The sequence below is a fragment of the Alligator mississippiensis genome, chromosome 14 (genome assembly GCF_030867095.1).
Source record: "Alligator mississippiensis isolate rAllMis1 chromosome 14, rAllMis1, whole genome shotgun sequence".
Lineage (NCBI taxonomy): Eukaryota > Metazoa > Chordata > Crocodylia > Alligatoridae > Alligator > Alligator mississippiensis.
In genome coordinates, this window is record NC_081837.1 from 30,396,231 (window position 1) to 30,412,553 (window position 16,323).

Below are 16,323 nucleotides of genomic sequence, written 5' to 3' on the forward strand. Positions count from 1 at the left end.
CTTGCTCTCCAACTGTAACTTCCCTCCTGGAGACTGTGCTGAACAGAGGGAACAGTAAAGGTTGGAATAGATGACAGATGGTTACTAACATTTAGAAAATCCTTCCGGATCCTCCCTTGTGATTATTAATACTGATAAATGGGCATGTATGTGGCTCATATTCTATATTCCAGATAAATGGGCATGTATGTGGCTCATATTTTGTATTCCAGTGAGCTGGCCAGCATCATCCATTATATGATCAGAAAACTGGAGTATTATTGCAGCATGTAATTGATCACAACAGCCTCCAATTAGTCATTCCTTTTTTAATCTCAGAATAGTTGCGTTAGAAGTCAGTAGCTGGCAACTAATTATGACACTAAGATTATCGAAAATCAGAGTTAATATTGCTCTAGGGATATTATATAAATACATTTCATATTTTAAGAAAGCAAGATTTTTATAAGAGTCTGGCACTGAAGAATTTTCAACTGACTTTAAAATTACTTTCTAAAAGAAACGATTTGAAGAAAATCTTGACTGTGATCTTGGATGCTGCAATAAAGTATGGTAAATCCAGAGCAATCCAGCTAAGCATGTAAATAAGCAGGCCACATGCATGATGCATTTGCTTTTTTCCATCTTTGTATGTTAAAAGTATGGCAGAGCAATTACTGTTCGGAAGTCCAAAGATTATCTCTCTTTATAACCTTTTGCACATCACCTGCCATGCAATTAAGTCTCATTGTCTTTTTCTTGTTCAGTCTTAATATAAGAACTAGAAATGGAAATCCTAACTAGGGCACCTCCCTTTCCCATGTAAGCCCTCTGTCGATCTTCTCTCAAGTTAGTTTGGAGCAACTTGGATTTGTTCAAGCACAGCAGTTTTACAAGAGGATTGAAGAAGCAGTATGCCTTCCACCTGAAGCCAGAAGACTTACTCTTAGAAATAAGGCAACAGTTTAATAGAGGGCATGAATAACCACATGAACAGCCTGCTCATGAAAGCCTGGTGAAGTCTCCATTTCTTGAAATCTTCAAATCAAGAGTGGATATCTTTCCAAAAACCATGAGTTACTCACACGAGTGTTTGGGCTCAATACAAGAGTAACTGACTAAAACTTTGTGGCTTGTATTATGCAGAAGGCAAACAAGGTGATTTATGGTCCCTTCTGGCTTTTCAATCCCTGGCTTTAAAATATCTAATTTGGACCTGTTTGTTGCTTTAAGCAAACAAGGTTCCTTGAGTATGCTTTAAGCAAGGAGTTTAACTTCTGTGCCTGTGTTCCCCATCTGGGAAATGGTGGTTGTTCCCCTTGTAAAATGCTTGGATCCTTGTGAATGAAAATTGACTGAAGGATTGTCATACATAATGCATCACAGTAGCAGGTCCTCTTCAAGGGGGCTTGTTTTCAGAAATCCTCATCTTTTTTCTTTCTAGTTGTTCCTTCACCTGTGTTATGTACAAGAGACAAAACCAGATGTTTGTAAAATAATACATGCAGGACTTTAGCAGATGAGATTTATTTTGATTTCTGATGTAAGATTTTCATAAACATCACTACAACTGAAGCCCTGAGGGCTGAACTGGAATTCAGTGTTGGTTCAACTCTTATCACTTTCAGTAGTGTATTTACCATAAAAGCACTCAATTGAAGCCTTCCACGTTTCACCTTGATGTATAAGATTTACCCTAGACCAGCGGTGCTCAACCTTTTAGGCCCTACTGGCTGAATGAGTTGCACAGGCCCAGTATGCAGCCCAGATCCTGGCGTCAGAGCCTGGATTGGGCCCCACATTGCCTGGCTAGGGACGGACACTACACATAAACTGATTTAAGTGATCATAAACTGGTTTAAACCTGTAACAGAACAGATGTTCAGTGCACATAAACCAGTTTGAAAATGGCTGAAACCGGTTTGAGATAAACCTGGTTGAATGTAGTATCAGACTTATGCAATGTCTGTCCCAGACCCCTTGTTCTAAGTGAAGTCAGAGTCCCCCAGAATCCCAGATGCTTTACAACCCTGGGCAGGGCTCTGCTCCAGCCCAACAGGGCTGGCCCCTCTTCTCCACTCCCTGTCTGGAGCTCTTGCAGAGACTGCAGCTACAGGGCATCTGCCTGGCTTGCTCCTCTTCCCCCCCCCCCCCCCCCCCCCCCCCCGGCTCAAGCAGGAATTTCCCCCCTCCCCTCTGCCTTATACAGACACCTCTCAGCATTAGCTAGCATACCACGTGCTGGCTACAGTCTGTACTGTGGGAGACAGGACAAAGGCAGACAACACAGTATCTCCTTAGGGCTTTTTGGAGCTAATCAACAGGTAGCTGGTAATGTCCCCCTTCCTTGGAAAAAGTTGTTTAAGAAGTGCTTAAACTAATGAGAGATCCTTTTATTTTCTTAATGGACTGATAAACACTGAGTTAGGGGTGATAAACACTGTGTTATCAACTCCCTGGTAGGCTGCTCAGGAGAGGGGGAACCCTTCCCTAATCAGAGTGCCCTGCTGGGGCCTGGCTATGCCCCCCTCATCTCAGCATTGTAGAAGGGAAGGGAAGGCTGCTCTAGTGCCCCCCGGCTTGTAGCCTGAGCCACTACAGGCATGTGCCTGCATTTTTTCAGTCTAGAGGGGATGTCTGTACGGTTACAAACCAGTTCAGCCTAGCCAGGTTAGACTAACCTGCAAAGATTGAAACAATTCAGGCTCAGACTTTTTGAATGTCTGTCTCTAGCCCCTCTGTCCAGCCATGGCTGGATCAGGCCTCACACCACCTGAGCCTGTCCCTATTCTGTCAGCCCTGTGGGGCCTTAGGCCCCACATGCCTGATCTACCATGCAGGGCCATGCTATCCAGCCCATGGAACTCCCCACAGGACCAGAAATTTGGCAGCAGGGGAGCAGCAGCTAAGACTGTCCAGCTCCCTTTCTGTCAAATTGTCAGACCCTTGGGGAGCCCAGCAGGCCAGATGACACTGCTCCACAGGCCAGATCTGGCCCTTGGACCTGGAAGTTGAATATCCCTGCTGTAGACTTAGTCAGATTTTGTTCTGTTTTCAGTAGCTGCTGCAGAAGAGGATGACTTCTTGCTGAAGTTGTGATACTTCTTAGAAGTGTCTACATTGTTGTTGGCTTAATAACAATGAGGGTGGGCAACCAGCAACACACGTGACACAAGTGGCCTCTGAATGTGGCATATGGCAGATGGGGAAGGAGGCAGACAGCACAGAAGCTAATAGAGCAGGAAGCAAAAGATACAGCAGCAGACTGGGTTGGGGCATAGGGCAGGGAGCAGAAAGCAGAGCAGTTGATTGGGCAAGGGAAGGGCATCAGAGTGGCAGTTAGGAACGGTGCCTGACTAATTTATGGCATGCCTGTCAAAAAGGCCGGCCCTCGCTGGGTTAGCTCTTTACTGTTGCAATAAATTGCCAGAATTTCTGAGGATGCTTGTTCTTAAAACATGGCCAAGATCTGATTTTCCAATAAAAAATAAAGATTGGGACACTGGTCTGTAACCTCTTAGCTGCTTACCATTCCCCATGACCACTTCCAAAATCAGAAGACAAACTGCAGAACTCCAGATGGCCATTGTAATAGAGCAGGGGGACTTGCTTGAGACCCCAGAACATGCCAAATTGAAATATAGAAAGGACCCAGACTTGTGGAAAGCTCTGCTTTTCTGCAAAATTGAATCTCAGTGCACAGTCAAGGTCTGATATGCTATTACTGTTTTTTGAGTTAGGAATTAGTGTATGTGCTATATGTGAATTGGAAGATAGAAGGGAGAGTTGCAGTCATCCAAAATGGGGAAAGCATTTTGTATGTGGCTTGTTGGATTATGGTTATGCACCGTATATTCTGTCCATCTAAAAGCAATGGCAAGTTGGCTTATTTTGTGAAATAAGCCTGTATCTGATACTGGAAAACCACCTGTATTTAGAATAAAAATCCCTAAATAACTTCCCTTTTAGGTCTGCACAAATATAATGCCAACAACCATTTTACAAAAATCAACAAATAGCTACATCTCCCCTCCTTGGTACTTGTCCGGGTTACTTGTCGTCCTACCCCTCTGCACCATACAAAATGTGATGCCTTTGTCTCTGATTATGTGCAGTGAGTCAGATGGAAGCCTGTAGGCAGGAATGTTGGATGGGAATTGTACTGGGCTAGGCAGCTAATGTGGGCAGCACAGGTTCTTGCTTGTTTGTTAATGGAGGGAATAGTTTAATGGACATAGTGTGTGCTAGTGTTTCCCTTTTGGGAGTTGTCTGATTGCAGTAATGTTAATCTAAATGTCGTAATGAGGAAATAGGGCTCTGTTTATTCCAGTAGCTTGTAGTCTGATTTAAGTTCTCATGCTTTGTGGAGGTGGAAGGAGGAGGCGAGGTCATAAGGAGAAAATGAATTTGTGGCTGTAGGTTGAAATAGCTGGGTGAGAACTCACCTAATGAATTCCTGGTTTCTCAGGCATGGGCTGCAGGTATCTGCAGTTAATTAAATTCAGCTGCATTTTACAAAAGGCTGTTTTGCTTGGGGAAATTTTCCAGGGTTTTAAAGTGCATATCAACATTGATAGGTAACAGTAGTAGTAGAGTGCAAGGATAATTTTTCTTCCCTCCCACAGGCCACTTTCACTTTACCTAGTTTTCCACAGATTGCAGCAAACATGAGTTCAGCTATCACAGCCTAGTCCACAATAAGGCTATCAGCTAGTTTTTGTGTTGTTTTGTTTTGTTTATAATGCACTCTAGTATAAGTGAAGCTAAGCTCTTTCCTTCCACTCACTCGTGGGGTGCAAATTGCTGTAACCAAGACTCTCTTAACTTGGACATTAAAGGGTAACCTGTAAAGGCTGGGGGGGATAGTGTTTGCTTTTACTTAAGAGTGATGCAGAAAAGTACTGGAAGGGCTTCCCAAAGAGGTTTCTTTTGCACTTCAGTATTTGATTTGAGGGCTGGGTCAGCTACCTCAAGACAGGAAAGAACTCTTGGTTTGAAAATCAGTTTAATTCTAATGACTAAATGCTGCAGCAGATAACTTCTCTCTGTATGTATTTTTCTCTTACTCCTTTAGATGTTGCAAGTGTTTTATCAGTACACTTCTAATATTGTTTTTTTTAATTGGTCTTTTTGCTGTCGGTGCTCACTAGCTACTGGCATTTGACTCAGCATCTATTGGTCTAGCTTTAAAGTCATTCTTGCCCTCCTAAGCCTTACCCCTGTCTGCACTGCTGAAGGCTGTGGTGTGTCATGATAGGAAACAGCTGTTTCCCACACTGAACCATCCCTCTTAGGGTTGTTTGCTTTTTTGCTGCTCTAATGTTATTCCACCTACCTCCCTACTTGTTCAAGTAGTCAAGTTGCACCTGTTCAAATAGTTTGAACGGGCCGATGTTTCAGAAGTCTCGAAGGGTTATGAAGAAATTGCAAAGGATTTTGGAAACTCATTTGAAGTTATAAATATGTTGAATTCAACTAACTTGCAGTGGAGGAGACATACAGTGAGGGAAAGTACTGTAAGTGTACTTGCTGTTAGTCCAACTTTGAGAAGACTGCGCTGAGCCCCACTTAGCCCCTGTGACCTGTGAGACTTTTGTAGTAGTGATCATGAGTGGCATAAATCCTGCCCTGTTTATGTCTTTGCAGGTTTTAACAGAGCTGAAGTCAGATAATCAAAGGCTGAAAGATGAAAATGGAGCGCTCATCCGTGTCATCAGCAAACTCTCCAAATAGGAAATTTGATCAAAGGAAGGAGGAGGGGGTGTCTCTGCACAAGCTGCCAACCCTGCCACTAACCTGTTCAACACCTCTTGCCCTCCAAGCAGAAGTACTGCAAGCATTGCAGATATGGGATCAACTTGTCACCTCCCTCTGCTCCTCCCACCACAGTACATTCCCTCATTGCCCGCTAAAGGCACCCCCAGATGTTTTATTATTTTTAATTTAAGCATGTTGTGATATCTTGGACATTTTATTCAAGAGGGAAAAAAACCCGAGGATTAGGTTTGAGCTGTCAAGACTGGGCTTGTGGCACGAAGTCGTGTTCAAAGTTGACTCCAGTCTGGAGTAAAGAATCAATCTACTGTAATAAACAATGCAGAAATGAATAGGGAACTGATCCAGCATGCCCAAGCCCTCTTTAGGTGGTTGGGGGGTGGAGGTGGGAAGCATGAGCAAGAGCACTGAAGTGTCGGCCTCCCCACTTGGAGTTTGGGAATCTGGTTAAATGGTGATGCTGTGAAAGCCATGAGGGCTCATTTCTGTGACAGACTGACAACAGCTGCTTTGCACAGAGAATCTGTTCTCCTCCTGTTCGAGTAGCTGAGTCTCTCCTTATTTAATGTAAGATTTTAAATCATTTTGGTAACTTCATTTCTGAACCCTACCTTTGGATCCCCCTTTCCCTGCCAAACCTGTGCAGCCTGGGTGGTGATAATGCATCACTCTGTACTCCTTCCAGGATAACTATCTCAGTTACTGGCCAGGTAATGGCATTGCTAATTAAATCTTGACCCTTGCCTTTTGGGATAGGATTTATCACTGGTAAAAGCCTCCAAAGGAGAAGCTGGGCCAGCAGAGATCACCTGCTATATTTACATGTGTATGTAACATCTGGGTGTGAATATCCATACAGTGAGGTATGCATATACAAGTAAGCAGTCCCTTTTTTCCAAGAGCAACATGGAGCATTTTTCTACTAACCTACTATGAGAGGAGCACACTAAGCAGATCTTTCATGTCACTGTCAGCAGGAGCAAAAGCAAATGAAAATGCAGCAGTAGTCTGAGTTGGGCTTAAAGGGAGTTAGGTGGGAGAAGAGGTGTGTGCAAGGGAGATATCAAGAGGATGATGGAAGCTCCTGACACAGCTGTTTCCAGCTGCCTGAAACAGTGACCAATTGTCCTGCTGTATATCATGGAAGGGTATAATTATAATTTATTTAATAGGAGCAAGAATGAGTCTGTGCTCAGTGCATACTGATAACTGAATCTGTGGAGTTATTTTTTTCTTGCTGGAAGCTAGTAACTGGATTTGACCTTGATGGAAAACCTCAAAGGGCTCTTTCATGTTATAAGTACTTAAAACAGATTGAAAGTGTTCTCTCTCATGGGCATTCGGAAAGCAGCTCCTCCAGATGCTAGATGCTTTTGATTCTTAGCTTTTCTTGGAAGCTGGGTTATAACAAGTCAACACATTTGCTGAGCTTTGCATAGAAGGGCTTCTTGCAAAGGCACACTCTGCCAGTGCTAGGGCAGTTGTAGCACTTTTCTGTATTCCAGATCATGTGCTTTTTGACTGACTTCCACTTTTTTCTTCTTACTTCTACACGTTCCAGTTCTCTTCCAAAGTTTGTGCTCAGACTTCTGATGCCCAGACTTCAGTAGCTGTTGGTTTCAGATTGTTTCTTCTGGTCTCCTCCATTGTATATTTTTGTATCGGAACTTTTTCAAACTTTATGTCTACTTTGCATTACATCTACATCCTTTCTGCTGAACGCAACTAAACATGACTTACCATGGACTCTGTTTGGGCCCCTACTTGGTTGTCCAAGTAGTCACTTTTGCTTCAAAAGAGAGAATTTTTTTCTTTTTATACTTGGAGAAATTCCCTCTGCAACACGGATCTGGGAAAGAAGGGGCCAAATTAGTTACAGTATAGCATTCACATATTCTACAACGCACTGGCTCCAGCAAGCACCTAGCCTTTCCTTGTATTCCTTCTGAGAACTGAGAGCCTTGGGAATTGAAATGGGTCAATGCTTGTAGCCTCATACTTCACCCATGTGCTGCTCTCTTTGTGTAAGTACTTGATCTGTCTTTCATCTTGTGGTCCACTTCTTTTGGATGCTCCTCAATTCAGATTTGAATATCTCTTGAGTCTAGATGTGTCAAGAGTCTGGTCACTTCCTATGTTGTATAGGCTTCATGCCTGTCAGAAGCCACTGATATTGGTGTGAAGGATGTTTTCCATCTGATATGCTAGTATGTGAGCATCTGATCAGCACACATCCTACTGTACGAGGGTTGGGATCTCAAATTGTTAGTCGCTCTTCTTTTGACAAGAAGAGTGCCAAGAAGTGTGGAAAATCCTGATGTATCTAGCCCCTTCTGCAGTATTCATTCTGCACTAGGATTTTAGCCACTATCTACTTGGAGCATTACATAACACTGTAGGTTGAAGGAATATCTCCTTAGCATATTTGCACCTCAAGAAAAACCTGCAAAGGATAATAAGGGATGCAAAAAGCATGATTCTCGTGTGTTAACATGTGAAGCCAAGACACTTTCAGTTAAGTGTCTGTTTAGCACTGGGTTTTACCATCCTAACGTCTGGGGGTGGAACTCGCATCAGTAGCTTAGCTCTGTTGACTAGCCAGAACTGTGAGTATTTTATTGTTGTACAGTGCTGATGAAAACCAACTTCTTCAGAGTTCCTTGGGTTTAACAAACCACTCCTGACTTTACCATTGGATTAAAGAGAGAAGGTGCAGGACACCTAGCTTTCTACACGCGAGACTTTCAGTGGTGAAAAGCAGTCGTTTTGAAAATATGTCTATTTTAATCATAACATCATCTCTTGGAAAGTACTAAAACTTTATTCCAAGCAATTGCTTGGGAACCCATTTTTATCCAAAGAACTTATTGCAGCTGCAAGAGATAGAAATATGCTTAATTTATAGAGCATGTCCTCCTGATAAGTTAAGGATCATTTCTCCAAAATTGGTAGAATTCAGGGCAATCTTTTTTCCTCTACTGGGTAACATGTTTCCATTTTGGTATGCGAAGGTTGGACTTTTAGCCTCCTAGGAGATCATACTATATACAAAGATGACATAGTTGCAGTGATTCCTAGAATCGTCAGTCAGACTCTATAAGGAGGGAAACATGGGAGTCAGGGTGTCAGTGTGCATGCACATGTGTGCAGCACACACACAGGAACTGTGAAGATTACAGGGTCTGTATGTAAAAAATCTGTTAAATCAAGAAAGAAGCCCTTTGCTTTTTACAACTACATTCCTACCCATACAAGGCTAAAAGAAACAGCCCATTCAAAGCTGTACTTTAGAAATGCTCTTACACCTCTAAGTGCTTGCTGATCTTTTCTCTTCTTAGTCTCCTGCTGTAGGGTCTAAACCATGCCAACTTTGACTGACTTTATGGTAAGGGTAACAAAGGGCCACACATACTAACCCAGAATGAGGAAGAAATGTATTTTAGTGTGGACTTGGTTTCAGGTTCGTTGCTCAAATTGTGAAACGAGTTGTTGAGATGGGAACAGGTCTGTTTGGTATGGGTGAAGCTGAAGGCTTGCTAAGAGATGTATCACGGTTGTCAGAGCTTACAAAAATGTGCTCTGCATGCAGGGAATGTCTTGCAAGCTGTCATAGTAGGAAGGTGCATCTATGTGATGAGCTCAATTGGCTGGAGATTAAACTGACTTCTCTCACATTAAACTAAATGTTAATGGACTAGAGGTAATAATGGATTTACCTCTGAAAAGTAAAAGAAATGGAGGCTTTTAAAGAAATGGAGGCAAAGCTGAGACATCTGTATAGGACTGACATATTCAGTGTGACTAGGGTTCTGTTGCACAAAATAACTGAAGATTTTATCTTGGGGATGTGAGGCAGTAGTGAGAGCTACTCACTATCAATGTTGATCCACTGTCAGTTGAATTAGTTGCTCATTAGTCTAGAGAACAGGCAAGCCATGCTTCAGTCATTCAGAGAGCAGCCTATCTGCAGCGGTGCCTATTTTTATAAGTGTAGTGTGTGTGAGAGAGTTTTGACCCTCAATAAGTCAGCCTTGCAGGTTTTGGATTGGTTATTATGTCTTTGATATAACTGTATAGCACTTCCTTTGCACTGTTAAGTGCTTCAGGGTTTATGCTGTCAGGGGCTTTTATCACCAAGACCATCAATCATGGTAATACTATAGGATATGGCCCTAATTGCCAATAAATCATTGATAAAGTGCATGCAACTCAGTGATTGTACTAGGTTTTTAAACTGTGGTGTTTCCATTGATAAAAGGTTAGTTTGGTCCTAACCTTATTTGAAGGGACCTGATTTGGAAGGATTGTGTCTTGTAAATGTCTCAGAAGAAAAGATAACCTCTTGGGCAAATTCAGCTAATCCAGTGTAGTGAACTAATGTGCTTGAGTATAGCTGGCAGGAAGCAACTTAGATTGTTTTCAAAGCTGTTGTTAAATTAAAAAAAAAAAAAAAAGAAAAACAAAATATCACTCAATCCATAACAGTTTTCTGCAGAGGAACAGATTATTCAGACCTGATCCTGACCATCAAGCTTAGGTCCAAGGAAGGTCACAAGAACTTCACCATATTATTTGCCTAGGGTAGGCTGAAAAGACCTTGTCACTGCTAGGGTGTACTCCTTGCTATCAGTCCTACCCAGGATGAGTGGGACTGATTAACCTCAGCTTGCATCTTTGTCCTTTCTTGGGCTTGTTTCATTGATCCATCAGTGACGTGAGGCTTCTAGCCTCCAAAGACAGTGGAGTCCCAGAACACATTTTGAAATACCAGTTGTTTTTACATATGCTTCAAGGCTTGTGGTCCTCTCCTGTTATCTTCCCTCCACGGTTCCTTGGGCACTTGCAGGCATTTTGGGTTATTTATGTACTTCCTATGCTACTTTATCTCCCATGTATTCACAGCACTTACATTTCCTCTTGTCTTCTCTGAATGAACAGACAGCTCATAGGTTGTAAGTGACCGCTGCAAGGACAAAGAGCAAATTTGCAGGAAGCTGGTAAGGGCATTGTTTCCATGACCTTCCTCGAAGATCTAAAACTAGGTGTGGGATCCTTTAACACCAAATGGAACTGAGAGCTGGTTAGGAAAATGTGCCCCTTTGGAAGAGGAGTCTGTTGTCCTATATAGTCCTTCCCATCTGTAGAGCCATGGGCATTGGGACATAGGATTCCTTAGCAATAGCCTGCTGAAGAAATGCCCCCCTTTGCTAGAAAATGACCACACCAAAAAAAGAAGCACCTGCTCTGTTGCCTAGACTTGGCCAGAGCTCACTTCTGAAGGAGGAGGAAGCTGGCTAGAGCTTCCAGACTAGAGTCATCCTGGAGTAAACAGGCCTGGTAGCACCTGATTGCTCCCGGTGAATGGAAGCTGTCTGCCAGCAACGCACTTATGTGGCCTTTCATGAGAACGATTGTTAGTGCTGAACTGTAGGCACTTCTCCCAGAGGGAAGAGAACAGTTGACATTTCACTAGTGACAGCTGCAGTCTCTGAGGCAGGAGGTCTGGTGCAGCCGTTCTACATTGCTTGCTTTCATGCTTGTACATGTTGCTGTAGATTCCCTTTTCCCACACATTCATCTTGGTTATTCCTTTTTCAGTTAGATTGTTATCATGCTGCCCGACCAGAAACACGGAACAGTTGTTAAATTTTAAGCTTGAATCCTTTTATCTTTCTTCTTTAGTTGCCATCTTCAAAGATAGTTGTTGTAGGAAGTCAGGTAGCTTTTAGGTCAGGAGCAAAATGTGTTTTAAAGGTCTTGGAAAGTGCTGGTGTTTCTGGTACGGAGCAAGTCCACAATTTTGTTTTTCTGAGGAGCTGTTGAGGTCACTCCAAGGCCTGTAGTTCAATCCCTGTCCTCTGCGAGACTCCTGGAGTCGCCAGCTCCGGCAGCGTTCCACAGAGAGCTCGGAGGCTGTGCCTGACATTCAGACCAGCTCTGGGGTCAGTGCTTCCTTCTCCCTCTCTTTCTCCTGAAAACAAATTTCTCATTTCTGCTTGGGGTGAGTATTGGTTACTTCAGGGCTGTCCAACTTCTGGGCAGCCAGGGGCTGCACACAGTACACGCTGCAGATCCAGGGGTCACAGGCAAGTAGTCCCCACCCTGGGCTCCACCCTGTCTTGTGCACAGCCCCCAGCTAGGAAAAACAAAAAGCTGCTTTGCTACTTCAGAGAGTACCTGGGGCAACAATCTGGATACAGCAGAGCAAAGTTGCCCTGTTTCCCTTTGCTTTTCATAGGAAATGCAGACTCTTTCCAGGAAATGCCCTTACATCTTGATTGCTAATCTTGGAAGAGATGGATTGACTCTGCTGGTAGTGTCCCACCTCTCCAAGCAGTAGGTATGCTGTACTTACCTGGTTTAAGGAGTTTCATGGCTCTTTGTAAATACACAACTCAGAGAAAGCAGGACTAGCTTAGGAAATGGGGGGGAAGAATGTATTTTTATGCAACTTTGAGTGGCCTTTCAAACCCCGAGATGAATGATTTGTTTTACTGGGTGTTGTTATATAGTTATAAGTATTATGTGTTTGAAAGTTTGGGAATAATATTCACATCTATATGATGCTTGTAAACACAACAGTATTTATAAATGAATAAAACAAAACTGTTTTAACTTTGCCTCCGATTTTTGTTTTAATAAGAGCAAAGTGATTAATTCTGATGTGAGATGGATGTGGTGATGATTTCTCCCAGAATCAACTAAACAGATTAGATCAAACTTTGAGTTGGGTCTTTCCTTTTTGCTCAACCTTTTACTTCAACAAGGAATTTAAAAGCACAGAAGACCTAAGCTGAGCCTTTATTAATTCCTTGTGTCTCGCTTTTCAGACACTAGTCTGCTTGTTTTGCATTAGAAATACCTGGTCCTGACTTGGGGAAAACGGCAAAAGTGCTGTTCTGGTTTCTGTCCGTTGTGATCTCACTAGGAGAAACTGCTTAGTGACCCTGGATCAAATTAGCCAACCCAGTGCCAGCAAAAATTAATCAATCCATTTATATTTCTAGAAGGCGGTTGTAGCATATGATGATAGTTGAGTAACATTCTAGTCCAGTCCTTCAGCAAAAAACTGAAGATGAGACTTCAATACTCTTCACATTTATATGGTTTAAATAAGTCTTAAAACCAAAGGCCCTTGAAACTCACTTGATCATATGATCATATAGCAGCAGCAAAGGATACCAGGCAGCAGGTCACCTTCAAAAGTAGACATGGAAATGAGCTATGCACCAAAAGCAATTTTTAGGTCTTCTGCAAAGCAGCAGTACAGACCTTGAGTGCAAAGAGGGGAGGAGTAAGCAGTACTTTAACGTAAAGGGAAAAGTAAACATAAAAAATGTGGAAATCCATCCCTTTAATTCTATCTCACTTAATTGTGGGCTCAGGTCTGAATTACAGGTCTGTTGGCCAGCAGAAAGGGAAAAGGTTTTTGAAGAGACAGATAAAGAAGTAAAATTTTAGTGACTGGTTTTTTGATTACAAAAAGAGATACAGTTAGTTGGTGAAGAATTCCCATGTTTGCATTAGCTCGTGGCAGCATGGAGACCGCTCGTCGGTACCTTCCTCCTTTCCCCAGGATTGCAACAACCCCATGTGGATGCCCCCTACTGTGTGCTGTGCAGCCCGGCCTCACTGAACTCCTCACATCGTGGCATGTGGTGTTGCACAGCCCTCTGGGGCAGGTGCAGAGCAGAGAAACTGGAGGAGAGAGGGGGAGCCTGGAGACGCTGGCTCCAGCAGTGATAAAAGGAGTGGCGGCCAGGTGGGAGCCTGGAGGCTGCAACTTAAGGTCTCATGGGCTGTCAGTTGGACAGCCCTGAAAGCCCGTGAAAAGCAGGGTGGCCTTGCTCTTGCCTATTTATGCTGAGGTACACGTTTATGCTGAGATGCACATTTATGTTGAGACACACTGAGGCCCAAGTTCCAACCTGCAAGTGCCAGTTGCATTGGTAAGTCTGTGCCACTTGCTGCTCCTGCCTCTCCCATGAACCTGGCAATGGAAGGGAAAATGACAAGTTTTCTAATGGATCCAGGGCTCTCCTGCAAAAAAAAAAAAAAGCTCTACATCAAAAAATAAAATAAAATCCAAGCTGGCCCATCTTCAAGTGGCTTGGGGCACATCTGCAGTGTGGCAGTAGTGGGCCTATCCAGCTGGCCTATTCCTGAACACACCCTGCTCACAGGCTCCAAACCTGGAAATAAGCTCATGAGGCTTGCCAGGACATCACCCTGGGATGCATCTCAAATGTACCAAAAAGGAGCCTCTCGGGGTGAACTTGGAGCATCTTCACCAGCATATTTCTGTGACTGGAGCATGCCTGCAAGAGTGGGTGAATGGAGGTGTGCTGGCATGGCTTGGAGGGGGCTTGCCAACCCTGTAGTGTAGACATGTCCTTGGAGTCCTGAGCCTTGAGCCCCTGGTTTATGAACTCTCTTCAGTACCTTTAACAGCTCCTTTCTGGTACATGGGCTCTGACCCTGAGGCTATAAACTGACAAATGAAGCAGGTGGGCTGGGGAGGGGGGCAGAGGGAGGAGGTGTCCCACCACAGCTTATTTGCTTCATTGTGTGAAACCTGCTTAGCCCGTTGTCCTGCATTGGGCAGGGTCTCACTCCTGTGGGACAATGGGCTATGTGTCCTGTGCTTAGAGATGCACCTAGGAGGTTCCCTGGGGCATGCCTCTGCAAATGGAAAATCCTAGCTTTCCCCTTCTACAGAGACATGCCTGGGGGAATGTCTGAGGCATGTAACTGTAAGGGGGGAAAGCCAGGGTGCCCTGCTTATGGAGATATGCCCTGGGGATTCCCTGGGACATGTTTCTGTAAGGGAGGAAAGCCAGGCAGCTGCCCCTGAGGCTCAAAGGGGCCCAATCCTACATGCAAATTCCTGGGGTGCAAGGTTTAGGCCCCTCAAGCCCTTGGCACACCTGCCTGGAGTGGCCAGAGAGCACAGGAAGCTCTGGACTGTCTGCACCCTTGCTCCGTAAAGCTAACAGACACCTATTACAATAAAGCAGCAGGAACTATTGCCACTTTTGTTACGGCCACACATTTTGGGCATTTGTGGCCTGACAAGGTATGGGCATCTCTCTGGCCTTTTTGCTGCCATAAAAATGTATATGGCGGTATGAAAGCAATGTCTGAGTAGAGCAAGTGTGTCCGTACCAACATGCGCTGAATACACGTGATGCTGCAGTCACTTAAATTAGAACAGCTCCTGAGGGCCACTCAAAGCACCCCTCCAACCTGAAGCACATGTAAAGATGCCCCAAGGGTTTTTATTTGTCACAACTTGAATTGCTGAGCTGTTTAACCTACAGTTAGCGCTGGGGACATTGTAACAATCCATCCTGTTGACTCCTGGGGTTTCACTTGAGGAAGAAGCCTGCTGCCTTAAGATCATGGTGTGGGGGGAGTCATACTCTGATGTGGCATCAGAGCTCCAGGGTCATGAATCCCTGAGCTACCCTTACCTGGATGTAGGTCTCCATGAAATGCATCTTGCAGTCCAGACTTGGACTAGGCACCAGGTCTTGAACGTCAGAAACTTGCATTCCATCCAGGGAGAGCACACACCAATTGCAGGCGCTTCTTCAGCCTGACAAAGGGTATTTAAACCCGAAAGCTTGATAAGAAGAATTTTTCCAACTATTTGAGTTGGTCTAATAAAAGATATCAAATTTACCCAAAGAACCTTGACTGCAAACAATAAAGGGACTTTTCCTTATTGTCTCTAGCTAGTGCATGTCTGAACCTGGTATCCCTCTGCAGGCATCGCTGTCCCTTCCTGGGACTGGGATGAAGTTAAACAGGAAGGATTTTCTGGGGTGAACGTCTCTGCCGTGTAGCATTAACTACCTTTTATGAAAGCAGCCTGGAGCCTTGCTGAGCAAGGGACATGTCTGGAGGAGAGATTCTTCTCTGCAAAATATGAGAAGAGAGCTCCTTGCCATGAGAGAGCTGAGAACCTCTGTCCCACCTCCCCTTCCCCCCCCCCCCTTATGGCTTTGGCCTGGCACTTTGGTAGTGGACACCCCTTAGAAGAAAATGGGACACCTAGCCTTCTTTCCTCTAGCTTCTGCTCCCTATTCCTGCCCCTGGGGGTGGGATGGCACAACATGGAGCTGAGGCCCCTGTTCCTGGGGAACTTGAGGGGGACCCAGAGATGTTGGTGCAGTGCAGCAGGGGTTGCCTGCCATATGATATGGGGTAGGGAGCCATATAGCATGGTGCATTGTGCCCCCCTGCCCCATGGTATGGCATGGGGACACATGCAAAGTATGTGGCCTGGGAACCTATCGCACGTGGCCACACAAATTGGACATTCCTGGACTTAAGTGCAGGCCACAATGTGGCTGAACTTGCCATTGCTGCATGTGCTGAGCAAGAGGTGCCTGCCCCCATGGCTCCTATTCTAAGAGCCTTTGTGGAGGTGCTTCAATGTGGCAGCAGGGACCGTGGGTAGATGCACAGTTTTGTAAAAGGTGGTGGGAGCAATGACTGGCGCTTGGGGGGGGGGGGGTGGCTGCATCCCTGCTTCCCCCCACCCACCCACCCAAGGACAGGCAC

At 44.4% G+C, this 16,323-nt stretch overlaps 1 protein-coding gene across 7 annotated transcripts in view; it reads left to right on the forward strand.

Annotated features, from left to right (window-relative positions):
- Window positions 1–12,369, forward strand: part of PPP1R12B (protein phosphatase 1 regulatory subunit 12B) — a 181,880-nt gene extending 169,511 nt beyond the window's left edge. For all 7 annotated transcript variants that reach the window (XM_059717218.1, XM_059717219.1, XM_019492481.2 and 4 more), the window contains one exon: window positions 5,626–12,369. In XM_059717218.1, coding sequence (XP_059573201.1) covers window positions 5,626–5,712 — 87 coding nt within the window. In that variant the 3' untranslated portion in view covers window positions 5,713–12,369. The remainder of the gene's footprint in view (window positions 1–5,625) is intronic.
- The last annotated feature ends 3,954 nt before the right edge of the window (window positions 12,370–16,323 follow it).